The sequence below is a fragment of the Odocoileus virginianus genome, chromosome 17 (genome assembly GCF_023699985.2).
Source record: "Odocoileus virginianus isolate 20LAN1187 ecotype Illinois chromosome 17, Ovbor_1.2, whole genome shotgun sequence".
In the NCBI taxonomy this organism is placed as follows: Eukaryota; Metazoa; Chordata; class Mammalia; order Artiodactyla; family Cervidae; genus Odocoileus; species Odocoileus virginianus.
Window position 1 is genome coordinate 42,227,285 of NC_069690.1, and position 23,661 is coordinate 42,250,945.

Consider the following 23,661-nt stretch of genomic DNA (forward strand, 5'->3'; position numbering starts at 1 on the left):
GATATGTACCAAGGTGCTTTCTTACTAGTAGGTATCATCAGGGAATCAGAAATGGGGAGCCCTGCTTTTGAGCCACTTGCCATGTGTCCTAAGGCAGGTCACTTCTCTTTGACTATCTCATCTGGATTTCAACTTTCTCCATTGTTAATCATTATAATAATTTTATTTGAGGGGGATGTCCTAGCTCCAACAGAACAAACTCTCTACCCATCATTTCACTATTACAGTTTCAATCCAGTGTGTCTTAAAGAGTTTTGCATCTTTAAGCACCTCCTTTTGAAAAGTACAAACTGTGGGAAAAGGTCGTAGGTTAGTACTTCTCAGTTAATGCTTCAATCATCAGTTAATACTTTAATAAGGATTACTTGATGGCTAGCTGACAAGAACAGAATATGTGTTGGGCTACTGAAATTCCAGAAAAACTACTTCTGCTTGATTGGCTACACTAAAGACTTTGACTGTGTGGATCACAACAAACTATGGAAAATTCTTCAAGTGATGGGAATACCAGACCACCTTACCTGCCTCCTGAGAAACCTGTATGCAGGTCAAGAAGCAAAATTAGAACTGGACATGGAACAACAGACTGGCTCCAAATTGGGAAAAGAGTACATCAAGGCTCTATATTGTGACCCTATTTATTTACATTACACCCTACAACTTATATGCAGAATACATCATGCAAAATACCAGCCTGGATGAAGTACAAGCTAGAATCAAGACTGCTGGGAGAAATATCAATAAACTCAGATATGCAGATGACACCATCTTTATGGCAGAAAGAGAAGAGGAGTGGGAATGTAAGTTGATACAGCCACTATGGAAGATGATATGGAGATTCCTTTAAAAACTAGGAATAAAACCACCATATGACCCAGGAATCCCACTCCTAGGCATATACGCTGAGGAAACCAAAATTGAAAGAGACACATGTATCCCATCGTTCATTGCAGCACTATTTACAATAGTTAGAACATGGAAACAACCTGATGTCCATTGACAGATGAATGGGTAAAGAAGTTGTGGTACATATACATGACGGAATATTACTCAGCCATAAAAAGGAACACATTTGAGTCAGTTCTAATGAGGTAGATGAACCTAGACCCTATTATAGAGTGAAGTAAGTCAGAAGAGAGATAAATATTGTATTCTAACACATATATATGGAATCTAAAAGATGGTACTGAATAATTTATTTACAGGGCAGCAGTGGAGAAACAGACATGGAGAATAGACTTATAGACATGGGGAGAAGGGAGGAGAGAGTGAGATGTATGGACAGAGTAATATGGAAACTCACATTACCATATGTAAAATAGCCAACAGGAATTTGCTGTATGGCTCAGAAAACTCAAATAGGGGCTCTGTATCAACCTAGAGGGGAAGGGTTGGGAGGGAGGTGGGAGGGAGCTTAAAAAGGGGGGGGGGATATATGTATACCTATGGCTGATTCACGTTGAGGTTTGACAGAAAACAGCATAATTCTGTAAAGCAATTATCCTTCAATAAAAAATAAATAAATTTTTTAAAATAAATAAATAGAGAAGGAGAACTAAAGAGCCTCTTAATGAAGGCTAAAGAGGAGAGTGAAAAATCTGGCTTAAAACTCAACATTCAGAACACTAAGATCATGGCATCTGGTCCCATCACTTCAGAGCAAATAAATGGGGAAGCAATGGAAACAGTGAGAGACTTTATTTTCTTGGACTCCAAAATCACTGCAGATGGTGACTGCAGACATGAAATTAAAAGACGCTTGCTCCTTGGAAGAAAAGCTATGACCAACCTAGACAGCATATTAAAAAGCAGAGACATTACTTTGCTGACAGATGTCTTGCTGACAGATGTCTGTATAGTCAAAGCTATGAGTTATGGTTTTTCCAGCTAGTCATGTATGGATGTGAGAGTTGGACCATAAAGGAGGCTGAGCGCAGAAAAATTGATGCTTTTGAACTGTGGTGATGGAGAAGACTCTTGAGAGTCCCTTGGACAGCGAGATCAAACCAGTCAGTACTAAAGGAATCAACACTGAATATTCATTGGAAAGACTGATGCTGAAGCTGAGGCTCCAGTACTTTGGTCACCTAACGTGAAGAGCCGACTCATTGAAAAAGACTCTGATGTTGGGAAAGATTTAAGGCAAGAGAAGGGGATGACAGAGGATGAGATGGCATCACCAACTCAATGGACATGAGTTTGAGCAAGCTGTGGGAGATGGTGAAGGACAGGAAAGCCTGGTGTGCTGCAGTCCATGGGGTCCCAAAGAGTTGGACATGACTGAGCAACTGAACAACAATGCCACAAGAGATAGACAGGTATTAGGGATTGCTGAAGAACCAATGAAGTTTGGATGACAAAGTGCCCAAAATAAAGCCTTCACATAAATATTGGGTTGTCCAAATATTTCATTCAAATTTTTCATAAGAATATGGAAAACCCAAACATATTTTTTGGCCAACTGAATACATTTGATCTGGGCCCTGCCAGGCTCAGGATGTGCCTTAGGAGTTGGTATGAAGGCCGAGAGTAATGTTCAGTGAGTAACACACAGGTGCATCTGGTGGAAGTATGATTGAAGAAGTGCTGAATGAGGAAAAGCAAGAAGGTAAGCCCTGGGGAAGGGATTTCATTCCCCAGGGATTAAGGTATTTTGAGAGCTTCCTAACGTGTGGCTCAATGACACTGGATCTGTTTTGGTTTTAGAACAACGGAAATGGTGAGCATAGGGTGTGGAAGACAGGGATGCAGGGTGTGGTTAGGGGGCCCATCTAATAATCCAGTTGAAAGGTTGTGCTCAGGTGCTCAGTCGTATCTGACTCTCTACACCACATGACCTGTAGCCCGCCAGGCTCTCTGTCCATGGCATTTTTCCAGGCAAGAATACTGGAGTGGGTTACCATCCCTTCTTCAGGGGATCTTCCTGACCCAGGGACTGAATCCACATCTCCTGCATTGGCAGGTAGATTCTTTACCACTGAGCTACCTGGGAAGATTAATTAAAAGGTCATAGAGCTCAAAACTAGGGTGGTGGTGATAAGAAAAGAAAGAAGGGTGTGTGGTGCTGCAGGAGATACGGAGGTCAGCTGGATTTGGGGGATTACTGAGAAGACACCCAAATCACGGACACCTGAGGATTCTGAGCACTGATGAAAAGTCCAAGTATTTCTATTCTCCCTTTTCCCTATTCTCTACCCAATCAAAAATGCCAGAACTTGACATTAGTTGGCAAGTTATCAAGTGTCTAAATCTGCACAATAAATGGAGAAGAGTCATCTTTGCCTATGAAAACCACAGACAAAAATAAACCTGGCAGAGGGTGTATCTAGCACAGGCTCCGGTGCCTTCTTTGCAAATCTGTGGGCACTAGTCTAAAGCTCTAAGAGCCTCCTACCTTGGGAAAAGCAGCCAAGATTACTGATAATCAAGAGAAAACTGGATTCCTGTCTCCGATCTACCACTGATGGTGTGACCCCTTAATCATTTATTTCTTCCCTTTTATGTTGGCACAGACATCTCAGAGATCCCCTGCACAGTTCAGACTGCAGGGCTGCACTGTCTTTCCCTCTACCGTTGTGTTGCCTTTAATATTACTTTATTCGATTAAAAATACTTTCTCCTCTGGTTCCCCCCCCCCCCACCCCGGTTTTCTAATCTCATTCTTCAACACTAATCCGGGCAGGAGCGAAGGCCTCAATATCTAGGTCTGGGCTTTGGACATCAAGACAAAGCCAATCCGACTCCTTCTTCAGCATCTCTTCCTCGCTTGCCGCCATCGCCGCTTGGCCTTCCGGATAGCATCCCGACTAGTTCCCACGGCAACCGGCCGGGCGCCCAAGTCCGGGTTCAGGACCTCCTCGGCCGCAGCCCCGCCCCGCCCCCGCGGCCGCGAGACAAGGTAGGGGGCCGGGTTGCCAAGGAAACGGGGGGACGCTAGGCAGCCGCCCCCACCGCCTCCGCCCCTAGCAAGCCCGGCCGCCGCGGCTAAAAGCTGCCTCCGGGGAGGAGGAAGAAGAGGGGCCGCTAAAGGGAGGGGAGAGGAGCGAGGAGGAAGAGGAGCACCGGGACAGCCCCGCGCGATTGATGGGCGGCTCCTCCGCCCTGGACCGGCCCGCCTGCCCCGCCCCTCGGCCCCTTTAGCCCCTTGCAGGCGGAGACGACTGACCCGCAAGGTAACGGCCGGCCCGGCCCGGCCCAGCCGCCCGCGCGACCACGCGGCCCCTGGTCCTCCGAGGAAGTGGGGGAAAGAGATGGGAGACCACTTTTCCTTGAGACGATTCCGATTCCGGGACGGGGTTGGGGGGGAGTGGGGTGCGGAATCCAGCCTAAATCCTGAGGACTTGGTCACTCCCTCCCAGCTGGCCACACCCCCCGCATTTTTCTGCCTCAGACACGGTTTGGGGGGTCATGTATTTGCACTCTGGCAGGCCCCCTCGCATCCACATAACTTCCCCACAGACTCCAAGAGGGGTATACGGTTCACGGCCCTTCCAGCTCCTCAATGCGAAATTATTGGTATTGTTGAGAGCATCGAATTGCTGGTCCAGCCTGTGACATCCCCGCCCAGCCCCAGAGTTTCCCAATTACACGTTGACTCTCTCTTTTCTGGGCTTGATGGTCAGTGTATGAAAGTCCGGCTCTTTCACGGTTTGATTAATAAAGGGAAGTCAACGCCAAAGAACATTTCTCATAAGCCATTTATAGTACTGCACCCCAACCCCGCCTCCTGATCTCCTAGGCAAATTGGATGGAAGAGTCAAACCATCCACCCTCGCCCCTCTCAATTACCCGTCTTTTTCTTCGGTCATAGTATTATTCTCTCAGTAGTGGAGTGTTAGGAAGAGTGAGCCTAAATCATTCATATTTGTCGCCTATACTCAAAATATTTTTGTAAGTTAAGATTTTATTAAGTTTTTTTTACAGACTTTTCAAATTTTTAAGATTTTTGAAAGTCAAATTTTAACAAATTTTGTAATCTTTGTTATTACAAATTAATTGTGTAAAGAAGATGAATAAATCCTCTGCAATCCTTCTTCCCAGCACTGAGTTATGGAAAGGTGGGGGATTTATAAACCTGATGTGCTCTTCTTAGTCACTCAGTCCTGTCTAACTCTTTGCGACCCCATAGACTGTAGCCCGCCAGGCTCCTCTGTCCATGGGGATTCTCCAGCCAAGAATACTACAGTGGGTTGCCATTCCCTCCTCCAGGGGATCTTCCCAATTCAGTGATTGAACCCAGGTCTCCCACATTCCAGGCAGATTTTTTACTATCTGAGCCACCAGGGAAGCCCATAAACCTGATGGTCAAGTATAAATATAAATACAGCCATTTAGGTTTTGGTTCAGAGGAACCTTGAGTTGAAAGAGGGCTTTCCACTGACATTTTTCTTTGTGAGTGAACCAATAACATATTCATTTTGATGACACTTATAAGAACATCATAAGAAAACAGTGAAATGGCTTGCTTATTATTAATAATAAAAAGGACTCCCTTCCCATCAATTCCTTTTTGTGAAACGTGACCAGAGAACAGAAAGACAGCACGTGTGATTTTTTTTTTAGAGCACTGGAAGAAATATATTCTGCAGTCAGACTTTGTTTCTCCTTAGTCAGGGAAATTAAGTCTGAATTCACTGGAAATTGACACTAGAGAGGAAGGCATATGTCACAAAGTTCTTAGAATATTCCTCCCTGAAATTTCACAGACGTGTAGAATTTTGAGGCCAAGAAGAATTGTTCACTCTTGCTTTCAGCCAAGCAGGACTTCCTCTCCCACATGCCTCCTCCTCTCTTCTCATTTCCTGCTCCCTCTCCTGACTTAATATGGCTTCTCCTGTGGATTTCTAAAGCCCAAAGCTGGCACATTATCACCAGAGACTTAAAACAGAAGTGTGCATAACCATGAGTGGATATTGAATTGAGAAGCAGTTCAAAGGTGAGAAACAGCAGAGAATACAGAATGCTATTTTAGAAACATGCACCCTGCCCACATTTTATTATCACTCTCCTCCCCTCCACCTGCCCGTATTTGCTAAAAAAAAATCGGGGCTTCAAATGGCCATCTGGTTGAGTAGGCCCACAAAGCTGAGATCCACACATGAAGCATGATCTCATGTGGATTTATTTCCATATAGTGATTTCCGTTTCCTCTTGGTCAGTTTTTCAAACCCGAAGTCCAGTATAAAGTTGCCACTTCAGAAATGTGGAGGATGTTTGCCTAAACTGTGGTGACCTACCCATCATCTCCTTGATCTATCTCCAATAATCTGTTTCTTTGGGGCCTAGAGTATTTGTTTAATCTCACAAAGTATTGATGTATTTAAGTAAGAGATTAAATGTGGCACCATGATGCTTCTAAATATTGATTTTATAGTAGAGTCCAGTCCTAGAGAGTTTATGGGAGGACAAAGAGACTTGTAGGCAATTTTAAAGTCCATTATTTGGTAGGTGATTGTGAAGTCAGAGGTAACTTAGCATGGAGTAATCCAGATAATGCTACTTCCCACCTCTTTAGACAAAATTATTTCATGTCTCTTAACTGAGAAGCCTCCTTAAAATAACACAGCATTAAAGCCAGGAGAGATTAGCTGGCTTTTCCAGGTTAATTTTGTAACCAAAATGTTTCATCCAAGTGGATTCTGGGATGCCCTCTTTTAGTGACCATTAACATATTTTCATTGTGAATCCTTATGTTCTCTGCCTGATTAATATTCAGACAGGCTTTTCTTTCCATCAGTAGCAGCAGGGATTCATCTTTCTGCCAGTTTTAACACCATTGTTTTCTGAAAAGCGTGGGAACATAAGTTTATTCTATGCAGGTACAAATTCATATGAAAAGTTAAAAGTGGTCTCTTAAGTTAGACTTCCATAAATGACTATTAAAATTCTCAGAGACAAAATTTAGGCTTTGTGTGTCATCTGTGGAACTACCTATCAGATTGTGGTTTTGGATTCTGACTCACAAAGATCAACTTGCTATAAATGAGAGAAAATATGCCCCAAGGGACCAGCATAAGTTCCTAGATGATATTGTTTGGGGCTTAATGATAAATCTTGCAAGATTTCATAGAGACCAGACCAGACACTGGGTCACCATGAGTCAGAGGCAACCTGATTCTGCCAATATCTGCACAACTGGAAAAACAAACCAAACAAGGAAGGAAAGCCATAGAATATAAACACTTGAGGTCAAGAATGTTGTCTGTCTTATCTTGCTGTTTTCCCAGAGCCTACAGCAGCATCTGTCACATGACTATCATTAAAAAAACACATGTAGGAAAGAAGAACCAAGCTGGAGGCATCACTCATCTTGATTTCAAACTATATTACAGTGCTACAGTAATGAAAGCAGTATGATATTGGAAGAAAAATAGGCATATAGATTAATGGAACAGAATAGAGAATCTGAAACAAACCCATGAATATGTGGTCAATTAATTTATGACAAAGGAACCAAGAATATACAGTGGGGAAAAGATAGCCTCTTCAATAAACAATGTTGGGAAAACTGGACCACTGTCTTACACCATACACAAAAATCAACTCAAAATGGATTAAAAACTTGAACATAAGACCCCAAACCATAAAACTCCTAAAAGAAGTAAGATAGTAAATTCTTCAATATTGGTCCTTGCAATGGATTTTTTTAATGTGGCAACAAAAGCAAATATCAAAAAGTGGGCCTCCATCAAACTAAAAGGCTTCTGCATAGCAAAGAAAACCATCAACAAAATGAAAAAGCAAACCCACAGAATGGGAGAAAATATTTGCAAATCATATATCTGATAAGGGGTTAATATACAAAATATATAAAGAACTCATACAACTAAATAGCAGATAAACAAACAACCCAGTTTTTAAAATGAGCTGATCTGAACAGACTTTTTCCCAAAGAAGACATACAGGTGGCCAACAGGTGCATGAAAAGGTGTTCAACATCACTAATCATCAGGGAAATGCAAATCAAAACCACAACGAGATATCACTTCACATGTGTTTGAATGGCTTCTATCAAAAAGAAAAGAAACAAGTGTTGATGACAAGGGTCGGCAAGTATAAGGAGAAAAAGAAACCCATGTGCACTGTTCGTGGGAATGTAAATTGGTGCAGCCATTATGGAAAACAGTACGGGGGTTCCTCCAAAAAATTAAAAATAGAACTACATTTGACACAGCAATTTCACTCCTGAGTATTTAAGCCAAAGGAAACGAAAACACTAACTCTAAAAGATATTAACGTGCACCCCTATGTTCATTGCAGCATTATTTACAATAACTTAGACATGGAAGCCACTGAAATGTCTTATTAATGGGTGAATGGATAAAGAAAATGTGGTGTATCTATAAAGATCCCTTGGAGAAGGAAGTGGCAACCCACTCCAGGATTCTTGCCTGGAAAATTCCATGGACAGAGGGGCCTGGCAGAGCTTGTCCGTGAGGTCACAAAGAGTTGGACATGACTGAGCATGCACACACTCATGACACACACACACACACACACACACACACACACACACTTAATGGAATATTATTCATCTATAAAAAAGGAGGAAACCTTGGCATTTGTGACTACATGATTGACCTTGAGGGCTAAGTGAAGTAAGTCAGAGAGAGACAAAATACCATGATCTCTCTCATATGTGGAATCTAAAAAATGAAACCACCAAACTCATGGATACAGAGAGCATACAGAGAAGATTGGTGGTTGCCAGAGGCATGGAGTGGGAAGAGAGTGAAATGGCGAAGGAGCTAAAGAGTACATACTTTCTGTTATTAAATAAATAAGTACTAAGGATGCAATGTACAACATAGTAACTATAGTTGATAACAGTATATGTGACCATTGCTAACAGAATAAACACATCATAAGAACAAAAAATAATTGTAATGATGTGGGCTGACAGATGTTAACTAGACTCTTGGTGGTGGTCCTTTTGCAATACATACAAATACCAATGTACTCCTGAAACTAGTATGATGTTATATGTCAGTTATGTAGTTGCTTGGTTGCTAAGTTATGTCAGGCTCCTCTGTCCATGGGATTTCCCAGCAAGAGTACTGGAGTGGGTTGCCATTTCCTTCTCCATGGGATCTTCCCAACCCAGGGATCAAGCTAGTGTCTCCTGCATTGGCAGGCAGGTTCCTTACCACTGAGACACCAAGGAAGCCCATATGTCAATTATATCTCAGTTAAAAAAAAAAATGTAGAAATAAGTGAAAGAGCTTCACTGGTCAATAAGCAGAAATAGTGTGGGACCCCTGATGACCCTATAAATGAAAGCCAGTAGACTCACTATGAACTATGCCATTAACTAATTCAATGTTTTTGTCATCAATTTAGACCACACCAGTCAAACTTCTTGAAAGCATCATCTGCACTTCCTTACCTCACATTTACGCAACTCAGTGCAATCTGTCTTCAGCCCCCTCACTCCACTAAAATGCTCTCACTGAGGTTATTAATAATTTCTTCCTTGAAACACGCACTTCTCAGCATCTATGAAACTGCACCCACCTGATTCTCAGTTTTCCTCCTGCCTCTCTGGCTTCTTTCCAGAGTTTCTTTTCTGCTAACTTTCCTGTTCTTAAAATCCAGTGGTCCTCAGAATTTTGTCCTGGGTGATCCTTCTCTTTACCATACCCATCGTGCCTTCCACTTCAGCTGTTACCAAAATGTCAGCAATGCCCCAGTCTTCACTTCTCTAATCGGCTCTAGAGCTGTATATCTAACTGCTTACTCGACATCTCCATTTGCTGTCCCTGGCCCCTTCAAAATCCGCATTATTTTCTCACAAACCTGCTCCTCATTCCAAGTTTTCTGAAGGGAATGTTGGCATCAACCAGCTGGCTGCCCGAACCAGTAACCTGGGCAGCCGCCTTTACACTTCCGTCTTTTTTATTATCATGTCATTTTTATGATCATGTCATCTTTATTATCACCAAGGCCTGATGATTTTTCTCTCCTCAGTGTCCCTTGAACCCATCATGATTAGAGCGTGGGCACTGGCATGAAACTCCCTGGTTTCAAACCCCAACTCTTGGGCTTACCAGTTCTGTAACCTTAGACAAGTTACTTAATCCCTTTGTGCCTCAGTTTCCTCATCTGCAAGAGAGTGATAATTTTTGCCACAATCGTGAACATTGCATGAGTTAGTATGTTTAAATATTTCAAACACTACTTAGCACTTCCAGAGGCTCCATAAACAGTAGCTATGAGCTCCTCCTCCTCTTCCTCTTTCCCTCCAGTTGTGACCCAAGTCTGGGCACCATCTTATCAGGATTCCTCTAACATGTCCCCAGTGGTCTGTCCACTTCCATTCTTCTACCTCCTCCCCTACCCTCCATCCAGTCTCTATCCTACAGCTGGAGGGACCTTTGGCTTTGTTTTGGTTTTGGCTACAGCTTGTAGGATCTTATGTAGTTCCCCGACCAGGGATTGAACCTGGGCTCCTGGCAGTGAGAACATGGAGTCCTAACCCCTGGACCACCAGGGAATCCCCTGGAGGAAACTTTAAAAATGCAGATCTAATTACATCTTCCCCCCCGATTGGAACCTTCCAGTGGCTTTATATGACTCTTTGAATCCGACCTCCAAGGCCCCTCATGAGCTGGGCCCACAGCCCTTCTGTGGCTGTCCTGGCCTCCCTGTGTTCCAGCTGCCTGTCCCCTTCCTGCCCTGAAGCCTCTGTACTTTTTGTCCTTTCATCCCAGATCCTTTTGGTCCCATTTCCAGCCCTGCTCCCTCCTTAGCAAACCCAGTGTCCTTTCCTAAGGAAAACCTTGCCTCCCCGTCCCCCAGTGACAGTTTCTCAGAGACCCCCGTTTTTCTGCTCCATCGCACTTATCAGCATCAGGGTCCACTGTCAGTGTCCCAAGACTTGGGGTTTGAACCCAGAGAGTCTCATACTAGTGCCCAAGCTCTAATCTTGATGGATCCCAGGGATACTCAGGGATGAAAACCATCAGGACTTGGTTTTCATATGAATGGGCCAAGAGAGGGCAGGGTGAAGGAAGCCACCCAGGTTACTTGCTCGGGCAGCCAGCTGGTTGATGCCAACATTCCCTTCTGAAAACTGGGGAGGAGGAGCAGTTTGTGAGAAAGCCATGTGGGGTCTGAGGGGGCTGGGGGACTACCATGTTCAGTGCTGGCTTCCACCCTAGACTGAGAACCACAAAGCCCAGGGCCATGTCATCTTGCCGACCACCTGGCCTTCATGCCCAGTGGAGTGCCTGGATTGGAATGGGGGCGTGATCATCGTAGAGTCCATGAGTTTATGTGACCACGGGGCTCGGAGCTTCGGTCATTGCTAATCAAGCTAGGTTCTTTTTTGTCGTGTGGTCAAACTGCTTCTGCCGGTCTAACTCCCTCTGAGTAACCGGGACAGGCTGGCTGAAGCCAGCTGATGAAAGTGGCTACATTATTTATGTCTGGAACAAGAGGGCTGTAAGGGCATCGACACCCAGACAAAGAGTCCTTTGAGTCTGAAAGGAGCATCTGTGCCCTTCCAACAATGGACTTGAGATTAATAAGAGAATAAAAGCAATTATACTAAGAGAAGTCCCCAAATGGCAAAGCAACAAAGGGTTATATCACAGCACATTTATTCATCTTCCATATGCAGGTCGGGGATTAAGAATCATGTTACACGAAGCAAAGGACAGGCAGAAGTTCGTCAGTGATGTTCAGTATCTGCGGGACATGCAGCACAAAGTGGACTCAGAATACCAGGTAATAGCAGGAAACGAGAATTCTCTTCCACCAACGTATGAGGAGAGAATCGGGGGAACAGCACTGGTATATGAGAAGCAGCAATAGGTTTCCAAAATTCAAACCCCACACTGGGACTTCCCTGGTTGTCCAGTGGTTAAGATTTCGCCTTCCAATGCAGGGGGTGCAGGTTTGATCCCTGCTCTGGGAACTAAGATCCCACATGCGTCAAAGCCAAAAAAAAAAAAAAAAAGTAAAACAGAAGCAGTATATTAATGCATATATGTGGAATCTAGAACCATGGTACTGATGAACCTATTTGCAGGGCAGTAATGAGACGCAGACGTGGAGACTAGACTTGTGGACACAGTGTGGGGAAGGAGAAAGTGGGACGGATTGAGAAAGTAGCATTGAAACATGCACATTACTGTGTGTGAAATAGACAGCTGCTGGGAAGTGGCCTATAGATCACAGGGAGCTGAATCTGGTGCTCTGGGACAACCTAGAGAAGTGGGGATGAGGAGGTAGGAGGGAGGTTCAAGAGGGCGGTGGCAGGGGGCGCAATATATGTATACTTATGGCTGATTCAGGTTGTTTTACAGCAGAAACCAGCACAACATTTTAAAGGAATTATCCTCTAATTAAAAATATTTTTTTAAAAAAACAGAAGCAGTATTGTAACAAATTCAGTAAAGACTTTAAAAATGGTCCACAACAACAACAACAAAAATCTGTAAAAGAAAAAAAAAATCTCAAAAACCCACACTTAAGAGCTGTGTGACCAATGAAAAGCTACTTAACCTCTCAGAGTCTATTTCCTCATCTGTACAATGGGGATAATAGTGCCCACCCCCGCGCCCCATTATATCATCGTGGAAATGAAATAACATTTTTCAACTATTTAGTCCAAAGCTTGGTACACAAACCTTATCAACAAATGACATCAGGGCTTAAATTGGATAAACCAGCAATCAAGAAAAAAAGACATTAAGCAGTTAACCGGGTCACCCTACCATTTATCAAACAACACACCCTTCCGTTGTCCTGCCGCCAGAAGAAAGGTGGTTAACACATTCTACAACAAGCTAACTCTTCGTCACCCTAGTTACAGTGTTTACATGCAAAAACAAAACAGACAGGGAGCCTGAGAAGTCATGATGTAATTACCCAGAGCTGGCGTGGGACAAACCTGCCAGACTGGCTTGTGGGATTCTGGGAGCAGTTTGAAAATGTCGCTCAGCCTACTGGCCGGAGGTCACCCCTCAACAATCAAGGAGGCACATCCTTAGCTTCAGCTGAGAATCAAAAAGTGCTCCTTCCCAAAGGAAAACATAGACCTGTCATTATCAGGTTTTTCTCCTTCTTAGCAATTTCAAATATAACCGAACCTCCCGTGTCACCAAGGAAACCAGACCGATCTCAGTAACCTGATTTCACCTGTATAACACAGTTCAGCTCTGGGCCTGGAAATGAAGTCAGCAGTTGCCTCCTACACTTGTCAATCCACCTCCAAGGCTGTAGAATTGAGGGGATTTCTATAAGATAATAAGAACGTAAACATCCGAACTGGTCACACTGGGAGGCCCTCTGCTTTCCACCAAGATGCCTCTGCCACAGAGCCCAGGTTTAGAAATACTTGCTTGAAATTGTCTCCAGAACAGGCACATAAGAAAATCAATCTTATTATTTGATGGTCTTTCCTGAAGAAAACCGCACAATCGTGCAGCTTGGAGTCACTTGCAGCTTTATTTTCTAGTCTCATTTGGGCTTTCAACACTGTGCTTGTTCATAAGGACAATTTCAACACTGTGTTTATAAATAATAATAATTATTAAGTGCTTACTGTGTCCTGAACAAGGCTTCCCTGGCGGCTCAAGTGGTAAAGAGTCCACATGCTAATGCAGGAGACTTGGATTCGATCCCTGGGTCGGGATGATCCCCTGGAGAAGAAAATGGCAACCCACTCCAGTATTCTTGCCTGGGAAATCCTGTGGACAGAGGAACATGGCTGGCTACAGTCCATGGGGCAGAAAAGAGTTGGACATGACCGAGCAAGTGAACAACAATGTTCTGAACAAAGTCCCTTCTCTCCCCGACTTCTTATTCTATGACTGAGAAGCAAACTACACACACAAGTAAATTAATATGTAAGACAATATAATGTATGTGATAAATATAATGAGGCCAGCAAAACAGAGGTAAAGGGGGTGGGGTGATGCTCTTTTTCACAGGCAAGGCATCTTCTTTGAGGAAATAACATTTGATCCTGGAGGTAAAATGATGGGAAAGAGCTGGTCAGAGCATCCTGAGCAGCAAGGAAGCAGGTGCAAAGGCCCTGTGGCAGGAACTAACTTGGTGCAAACAAAAGAAGGTGCGCTTGGCTGAAACGCTAAGGGAGGGTATGGAAGAGGTAGATAGGACCAGATCACATTGAGTCTCTCAGGACAAAGCTTGGTCTTTGGTGTTTATTCTTATCCCAATGAGAATTATTGAACAATTTAAAGCAGGCGAGTGGGATGATCTGATTTACCTTTTTAAAAAGATCACCTCAGGGGCTTCCCTGATGGTCCAGTGGTTAAGAATCTGCCTTGCAATGCAGGAGACGCCAGTTTCATCCCTGGTGTGCATGCCTCAGGGTAACTGAGCTCGTGCACCACAACTGTCAAGCTTGTGTTCTGGAGCCTGTGAGCCACAACTACTGAGCCCACATGCCTAGAGTCTGTGTTTCACAACAAAAGAATACACTGCAACAGAAAGCCTGCACACCACAACTAGAGTAGCTCCCTACTCGCCACAACTAGAGAAAGCTTGTGTGCAGCAGTGAAGACCCAGAGCAGCCAGAAATAAATGAATTTAGGAAAAAAAAAAAAAAGATCACTCTGGCTTTTGTGTGGGAAAAGAACTGAAAAGGGCAAGAGAAGCTGCAGAGAAACTTGTAAGGAAACTGATAGAAATTTAGGCGAGACCAGCATGGTGACAGTGGGGGTGGTGAGAAGCAGCCTGACCCAGGAAATATCAACCGAAGCTGCACAGACATCTTGCTGATAGACAGGGAGAAAGAGTGAGGGAAAGAGGGATGAAGGATAGCTCCAATATTTTTGTTGTCCATCAGTTCCCTCCATTATCACGGTTTAAACTTTAGTTTTTCAAACCTCCCATCCTTCTACTTTCAACAAGGACCATCTCTCCCTGTTTTACACACACATGAAACCAAAGAACTTGAGGCGGACAGGTGGGACACCACTCAGCTCTTCCCCTTCCATCCCGGGATGCATGCCTGTCTAGCCCTCAAGTCTCGAGGGGTGAAGGACACTCTCACTGCTGGGGCTGGACCTGAGAGCTAGGTCCACGCTCCTGTGTGCCCAGCCCCTCTCCATCCGTGGACCTCCCATCTGCATCCTTGAAATTCCTCCTCTTCTTACTGTCTCAGCCCACAAACATGTTCAACTCTCTCTCACACTGAGAACAAAAGAATAAAGCTGCCTGTGGACCATGTGTCCTTTTCCAGCCACAACCCTGGCACTTTCTAGTCTCCATATGTCCCCAAACAGTCAGCTAGACTTTTGTCTCCACTTCCTGCTCCCTCGGGTGCATCTCACTACCTACTGGCCTGTTAGCCTGGCCGTCTCCTAAGGTCAGTAGCAAAACTCAGCAGACAAATTTTAAGTCTTTGTTTTCTGAAACTTTATCTGCATTTGGGGCCATTACTCTTTCCTTCTTGAAACATTACTTCTCTGGCTTCCTGACATCACGTTCTCCTGGTTTTCCTCCTGTTTCACTCACATTCCTCTCTCTACCCATCATGTGTTAATTCCTGTAGGTTTCCATCAGCCCAGTTTTCTCCTAGTTCACAATTTCTGTGGCCCATCTCATCCCTTCCTATGTTTTTAACTACCATGCATACACTGATGGGGCTTCCCAGGTGGCTCAGTGGTAAAGAACCTGACTGCCAAGGTAGGAGACATGGGTCAATCCCTGGAAGATCCCCCTGGAGAAGGAAATGGAAACCCACTCCAGTATTCTTGCCTGGGAAACCCCATGGACAGAAGAGCCTGGAGGGTTACAGTCCATGGGGTTGCAAAGAGAGTCAGACATGACCTAGTGACTAAACCACGGCAATAACATACACTCATGACCTATAATCCCGCGTCTTCTCAAAGTGTCAGAATCCCATACACAGCTGCTTGCTGGATGGGTCCAGCTAGCAGTCAGAAAGGCACACCGAATTCAGCGTGTCCATGGTGAACTCAGCATGGTCCATCCCAGTCATCCTCTTATGTACCCCCTCTCTGAAGATGGTGGCCCAAACCTTCCCTGACTCCTTCCTCTCTGTCACCACCCACAAACCACCCCACCACCACCCCTGCCAATTACCGAGTTCTGCTGAGTTCACTGAAAGCTCATGAACTTGTGCCTCCCTTCTCATCCTGTGGCCATTGCCCTGCTTCCAACCTCCATGGTTTATTTCCAAGTTTATTAAAATATCCTCATAACCGTTCTCCCTGCCTGCAACCTTGCCACCTTTCAGATCAAAATTTATGGAAAATGAGAACTGAGTATGCAATTCCATCATTTTCCCCTCATGCAGAGGCAGGTCCCAGACCCAAGAACCACAGCAAGAACAGCCCAATCCTCCACCACTTCTCTAACCTCCCTGCCCTGGTCTTTATTCTCTCAACAAGAGTGGTAAAGATCATAGTTTTAACTTAGAACTAGAGGGAACCTCTGTATTCCCATCACACCCTCTTCAAAACAAAACAAAACCTTATTGAAGTGTAATTTACGTATCATAAAATTCACCTGTTTTAAATTTAAATTTACCAAGTTTGCTGTCATCACCAACATCTGGTGTTAGAAAATTTCTATCGCTCCAATACCAAAGCACCCTCTTCATACCTCTTCTTCATTGTTGATGAGATTGTACTGTTGTTGATGAGATTGTATTGGAATTGTCTTTTGTATGTCTTTCTATCAAACTGGACCACAACTTCTTCAGGGAAGGACGGAGTCACTTTCCTGTGTTGAATCGAGCGCCTTGTCATTGATTAAAGCCAGCATTAGCGAACTTGACCACCAACAACGTTTATCAGACACAGGTTCAGCTGACTTGTAACTAATCCTCAAAGTCATATCCACCTTCATTGAGCATTTTCAAAACCACTCACCACAAGGTCTACAAAAATAAATTTGGTTGTCCTTAATATGTTCTGAGGATTGTCAAATTAAGTATATAGCAACCCACAGAAACTGCTTTGATGGGAATAGTGATGAGTTACATTGTCGACTCTGTCCCTCGCCTTCTTCCAGAAAAGATTTAAAGTAGGGATTTAAAGAATCAGTTGCATGGGACTTCCCTGGTGGTCCAGTGGTCAAGACTTTGCCTTCCAATGGAGGGGCTTTGGGTTCAATCCTTGGTCGAGGAGCTAAGATCCCACATGCCTTGCAGTCAAAAAGAAAAGAAACTCTCAAAATAAATAAATAAATAGATAAAATGGAAGCAATACTGTAACAAATTCAATACAGACTTTAAAAATGGTCCACATTGAAAAAAAAAAAGAATCAGTTGCATGACTTTAATGACCCCCTCAATAACTTGGTCCACATACAACCTGCATGTATGTAGATAATTTACTAAGATAGACTTTGCACTGGGTAGATACTGAAACCCTGGGGCATCAGTGAGCTTGGCAAGTTACTCGTGGAAACCCCAGCTTTTACTCACAGCCCAGTGACATGCAAAGGACTCCCCATTTCAGGGTGTACAGTAGTGTAAGGCCTAATAACCAGATGTGACTCCCAAATCATAGACCTTTGCCACATACGCCTTCCTGTGCTGGACTTGCCTTTAATGAACCGGCTCGAATTGAAGCCCTTAGAAACCTGCTATACACACTATTCCTGCGACTGCCTAAAATACTCTTCAGGCTGGTATGCACCAAATTAGCAGTGCCTTCACAGGTCTGTCTGTTAGCAGCAGGAGAGGAAGGTTAAACCCACCCTGAGTTATTCTGATGTTATTCCTCTCAGTGGTTGGGTGGGACACTTTTGAAAAACCAAGAGGAAATAAACATCTATTTGGCATATTACATGCTATTTCAGAATCTGGTAGCTAGTACGTAATTATACACCATCTCAGAATTTGGCTCTATTTCTTCAAGGGTGTTCATGCTGTTTAGCTTTTTATTTCCCCTTCTTTTGGTCAAATGTGTTTATGTAGCTTGTGGCAAAATTTAACCATTAACGTCCACTGAAAGCGAGAAAGAAAGATTACACCTGGCCTTTCAGGATGATTTTCTCGACTCTGTCAAATGTGTTCAAATGGGTTTCACTTCATGTTGCTTATTTTTCATTCGGGTTCTTTCAAGTACAGATCAAAACCTAGTATGATGATATAAACTTGTTTAAGGATGTGATGAGTCACTGCCCCAGGTGGCATGAGTCTGGGGACTATCCACTCAGGGGGTTGAGGGAACAGAGATAATTCAACTTTTTTTCCTGCAGGAGTCACGGGGAGGGGTATGTGACATGTGCGTTTTTCTACTCTTCATAGAACGAACAAAAAAAAAACTCACTTGAGGGGAATAGCATATCAAATTGTTTTTTACACCTTTGATTTCTCAACCTCTTAAAACTGATGAACTTTGATAATGTCCCCAGTGATAATTAAAAGCCCAAACTCTGAGTTAGGCATGTTGGATGATTGTTGTTATTGAGTCACTCAGTCGTGTCCAACTCTGCGACCCCATGGACTATAGCCCACCAGACTCCTCTGGCCATGGGATTCTCCAGGCAAGAATACTGAAGTGGGTAGCCACCCCCTTCTCCAGGGCATCTTTCCAACCCAGGGATCAAACCGGAGTCTTCTGCATTGGCAGGCAGATTCTTTACCACCGAACCATCATGGTAGCCTCTGATGGAGCATAAGAACAACTAAAAGCAACTGAAGGCCATAGCAAGTCCCGCTTCTCAAAATGCTTGTGGGGTTCAAGTAACAGTAACCTTGCAGATGAAAATGTAGAGGTGGGTCATTGTTATAATGCTTTTTAGACCAGAACCATGAAGCTGAAAAGTGTTCCTGGGGTGCGTGGCTTCATAAGGTACCAGGAGCCCAGATGATGACTAGAAGAATGGGGCTGGTGATAAAAGGGACAAAAGAAACTTTGAGCATCCCTGTGGGTTCAGAAAGCTGTAATTCTGAAGAAAATGGTTTATAGAGGTAGCCTGCATGCCTGGGAGTGGGAGCTCCTCAGTTGGCTGCTGAGGGGGTGGGTGGGCTCAGCAAGCAGACCTCTGCTTCTTGGGCAGATATACAAGGATGAATGTCAGGCCTGCAAGAAGAGTCTTTCTTCTTCCACAGCCAAGATTGGAGTCACATTATTTGGCAAGAGCAGACTTTAGAAAAAGGAGTACACCCAGAAGTGGAATTGGAAACAATTAGAGGTTGATCAAGACTATGATGAAGATGGTAGTGGTGACAATGGTGGGGGTGGGGTGGTAGATGGTGATGATGCTGAGTTTTACTGATGCTACAGCGAGCCAATCACTCAGCTAAGCATCTCACTGCAGGCTCTCCCTGCAGTCTTCCAGCACAGAGACACCTCCATCCCAAAGATGGGAGAAGCAAGAATCTATGGAGTTAGTCAGCTTGCCCAAGGTCACAGTGCTAGAAAGTGGCAGAGCTGGGCCTTGTCGCGTTTACCCATACTGAGTTACAGTGAATCACAAAACCCACATCATCCCTCAAAGGCACATAGGAACGTTTGTTTTCCAGCCCCACAGTGGTAGCTTCTGCACAGAAGGCAGGCTGACAAGCACATGTTACAGTCAGAAGGATGGGTTTGGGGGTCCAGGGGGTGCAACACCAAAGGAAGAGTGAAGGAAGAAGCCCCAATTCTCCCTAGAAAGAAGAAACGAGTTACCTGGAGCCTCCATGTCAAGACTCAGCCAGTTCTTGTCACAAGAACAGAAACTTATTTATAGCACTCTAGCTCCAGACACATGAAACTGAAAGAGAAATAAAGTCCCAGGGTAAGGGGAGCCCCTGGTGATGATGAATTACAAATCTGTTCCTTCTCCCCATCCTGGGGATTTCACACTCCTCAGCCCCTATCCCTTCAGGACCCTCCAAGCAGAAACCTCCTCAACATCAGAAAACAACAACAACAAAAAATCATTCACATGTACAAATAACAAGAAACTGGTCCCTGGGTAGGGCTGGGGGTTATGGCTAGATTCTTGCTGTTTCTAGGACTGGAAGTCTGAACTTAGCTCTGTCCCCATGTCCCCTTCTCAGCAAAACTGTAACTTGGAGAGGACTAATGTTTGATTTACATGGAAAGATTGCTCGGCTGTTTCAAGATTAAAATTAGAAAGTACCTACCTTGCCACTCGTTTCTTCTCCTGCTCCTCCTCTATGAGAGAAGGAGGGGGGGATAACCGGAGGGGAAAAACAAATCATTCTATTCCTCCTCCCCTTTTAGTAAAGAAATATTTAAGTCGCATGCATTCTTGGAGACAAGTTTCAAAAAACACTCAGCCCACAAGAATTCTGTTCATCCCACAAAATCTGCTTTGGTCCTGCATGCAGTTGCTAATACGGGCTCCTCCACTTTCAGCCCATCAGCATTTCCTTCCCTAGCCTCTAATACAAGTCAGTTAGGGTAACACAGACTTCTGAGGCTCCAGGAAACAATACTACAGGCTGGGGCTCCCCTGCCCCCAACAGGAGCTCCACTCTGAAGTTATCATAAAGAAATAGGGAAAAAGAGGCCCATATTTAGCTGGACTTTACTGAACTCTCCAGCTGACTCTTTTTAGTTTTAGCTTGGTTTATTCTATCATTTGGTGTCTGTTTAACTTATTATAGTTACTATTCAGTATTGGGCGGGGGGGTTCTTATTTAAATTATTTATTAAAACAAACACTGTCCAGAATTATTTAAAAGCCTTGCTATCTATTGGATATATGGCATCATTTTTTAAAATAACAAACCAAGGGCTGGAATCAAGATTGCTGAGAGAAATATCAACAACCTCAGATAAGCAGAAAATACCACTCTAATGGCAGAAAGTAAAGAGGAACTAAAGAGCCTCTTGATGAGGGTGAAAGAGGAGAGTGAAAAAGCTGGCTTAAAACACGACATTCAGAAAACTAAGATCATGGCACCCAGTCCCGTCACTTCATGCAAATAGATGGAGAAATAGTGGAAACAGTGACAGATTTTATATTCTTGGGCTCCAAAATCACTGCAGGTGGTGCCTGCATCCATGAAATTAAAAGACAATGCTTGCTCCTTGGAAGAAAAGCTATGACAAACCTAGACAGTGTATTAAAAAGCAGAGACATCACTTTGCCAATAAAGGTCCAAATAGTCAAAGCTATGATTTTTCCAGTAGTCATGTATGGATATGAGAGTTGGACCATAAAGAAGGCTGAGTGCCAAAGTATTGATACTTTGGAACTATGGTGCTAGAGAAGACTCTTGAGAGTCCCTTGGAGAACAGGAGATCAAACCAGTCAATCCTAAAGGAAATCAACCCTGAATATTCACTGAAAGGAACTGATCCTGAAGCTCCAATACTTTGGCCACATGACACAAAGAGCCAACTCATTGAAAAAGACCTTGATGCTGGGAAAGATTGAGGGCAGGAGGAGAAGGGGTGACAGAGGATGAGATGGTTGGATGGCATCACCAATTCAATGGACAAGAGTTTGAGCATACTCTTAGAGATAGTGAGGGACAGGGAAGCCTGGTGTGCTGCAATTCATGGGGTCACAAAGAGTTGGACACAACCTGGCGATCGAACAACAACAAGGGGAAAAATTCCACCATTTTGGAGTGTTCTCCCTTTCCAAGCTAGGTGGGGTAAAATGACACTTTTCTCCTAAGTATCCAGGATTCACCTTGTGCAGATGCCACCTGGCCACTCACTGTAGATGAACCCTGAGACCAATGCTTCACCTGCCAATCAGTTTTGAAGCACAGTGTAACTGATTCGCTGTTCCCAAGCCCAGGTGGTAAATGTTTTGTTAATATCAGGTCATTTCTACTCTTAACCTTGTGGCAGAATATTGGCTCTCCCCTTGGCCGTGAAATTCTGGCAAGTCCTTCAAGGAAGGAGATGCATTTTCTAACAGAGGGAAAAAGATGTGGAAGGAATCTTTCCTTTCTTAACCCAGGCAGGGAAAGGGAGATGTCAGGCCTAGTTTAGAAATAAGATGGTCTGTCTTTACACTGCATTTCTTTACTGTAGCAGTGGATAATTCGGCTCTGGCAGGACAAAGGTGAGTTCAGTTATTGGACCTATAGAAACTCTGCAGGAAGTTTTGCTATTGTGCAGTATTTAAAATGTCAGTTGAGGGCTTTCCTGGCAGCTCAGTGGTAAAGAATCCACCTGCCCACACAGGGGACATGGGTTTGATCCCTGATCGGGGAAGATCCCATGTGCCATGGAGCAGCTAAGACGGTGCACCACAACTATTGAGCCTGTGCTCTAGAGCCCAGGAACCCTTGAGCCCTAGAGCCCATGCTCTGCAACAAGAGAAGCCGCCCCAATGAGAAGCCTGCACACCTCAACTCGAGAGCATCCCACACTCGCTGCAACTAGAGAAAGCCAGCACAGTAATGAAGACCCAGCACAACCAAAAATAAATGAATAAGTTATTTTTTAAAAAATGATGATGAAACAGTTGGAAGGGAAACCACATGCAAAGGGAGAAAGGGAAGGACGGAGATGAGAAGACAAGAGAAATAAACCAGGGTTCATACTTCACACTGGGCTTCCCAGGTGGCAATAGTGGTAAAGAACCCACCTGCCGATGCAGGAGATGCGGGTTCCATCTCTGGGTTGGAGAAGGTCCCCTGGAGAAGGGCACAGCAACCCACTCCAGTATTCTTGCCTGGAGAATCCCATGGATAGAGAAGCCTGGTGAGCTACACGCTATGACTTAGCATGCATACTTCATATCATGGTGGTGGTTTAGTCACTAAGTTGTGTCTCACTCTTGCAACCCCATGGATTGTAGCCCACCAGGTTCCTCTGTTCATAGGGTTTTCCAGGCAAGAATACTGGAGTGAATTGCCATTTTCTTTTCCAGGGGATCTTCCAGACCCAGGGATTGAACCCAGGTCTCCTGGGCTGAAGGCAGATACTTTACCGACTGAGCCACCAGGGAAGCCCTTATTATCATATATAAAGTTAATTCCAAATAGATTATAGATCTATATGTAAAACTCTAAAACTTTTAGGAAAAAAATAGGAGAAAGCCTTTGTTACCTTGGGTTATGAAAAGTGTCCTTAGATACACCAAAGTGAAGTCGCTCAGTCGTGTCCGACTCTTTGCAACCCCATGGACTGTACCCCACCAGGCTCCTCCGTCCATGGGATTTTCCAGGCAAGAGTACTGGAGTGGGTTGCCATTTCCTTCTCCAGAAGATCTTCCCCACCCAGGGATTGAACCTGGGTCTCCTGCATTGTAGACAGACGCTTTAAAGCACTATGCAAAAATAAATAAAAATTTAAAAGCCAGATAAAGATAAATAACATATGATATTGCTCATGTGTAGAATCTTAAAAAAACAACACAAATGAACTTATATACAAAACAGAAATAGACCCACAGACATAGAACCAAAGGGGAAGCGGGGGAGGGATAAATTAGGAGTTTGGAATTAATATATACACACTACTACAAATAAAATAGATAACCAACAAATACCTACTGTATATAAGGAACTGTACTCAGTATTTTGTAATAACCTATGTGGGAAAAGAGTCTGAAAAAAATGATTCATATATCTGAATTACTTTGTTGTTGTATACCTGAAACTAACACAATATTGTACATCAACTATACCTCAAAAAAAAAAAAAAACATCCATTGACATGCCCATAGAACACAATAGCCTTGGATTTTGTTCAGTCCTAATACTGGAAGAGAAATATTTCGGTACTA

At 43.9% G+C, this 23,661-nt stretch overlaps 1 protein-coding gene across 9 annotated transcripts in view; it reads left to right on the forward strand.

The window, feature by feature from the left end:
• The first annotated feature begins 3,810 nt into the window (after positions 1-3,810).
• MARCHF10 (membrane associated ring-CH-type finger 10) overlaps positions 3,811-23,661 on the forward strand; it is a 96,110-nt gene continuing 76,259 nt past the window's right edge. For 4 of the 9 annotated variants that reach the window (XM_070479553.1, XM_070479556.1, XM_070479554.1 and 1 more), the window contains exons 1-2: positions 8,639-8,754; positions 11,621-11,727. In XM_070479553.1, the coding sequence (XP_070335654.1) occupies positions 8,670-8,754; positions 11,621-11,727 (192 nt within the window). In that variant the 5' untranslated portion in view covers positions 8,639-8,669. Of the gene's footprint in view, positions 3,899-3,923; positions 4,173-5,702; positions 5,936-8,511; positions 8,598-8,638; positions 8,755-11,620; positions 11,728-23,661 lie in introns of those variants that run through there. The other 5 variants (XM_070479559.1, XM_070479558.1, XM_070479557.1 and 2 more) reach the window with 5 other exon arrangements.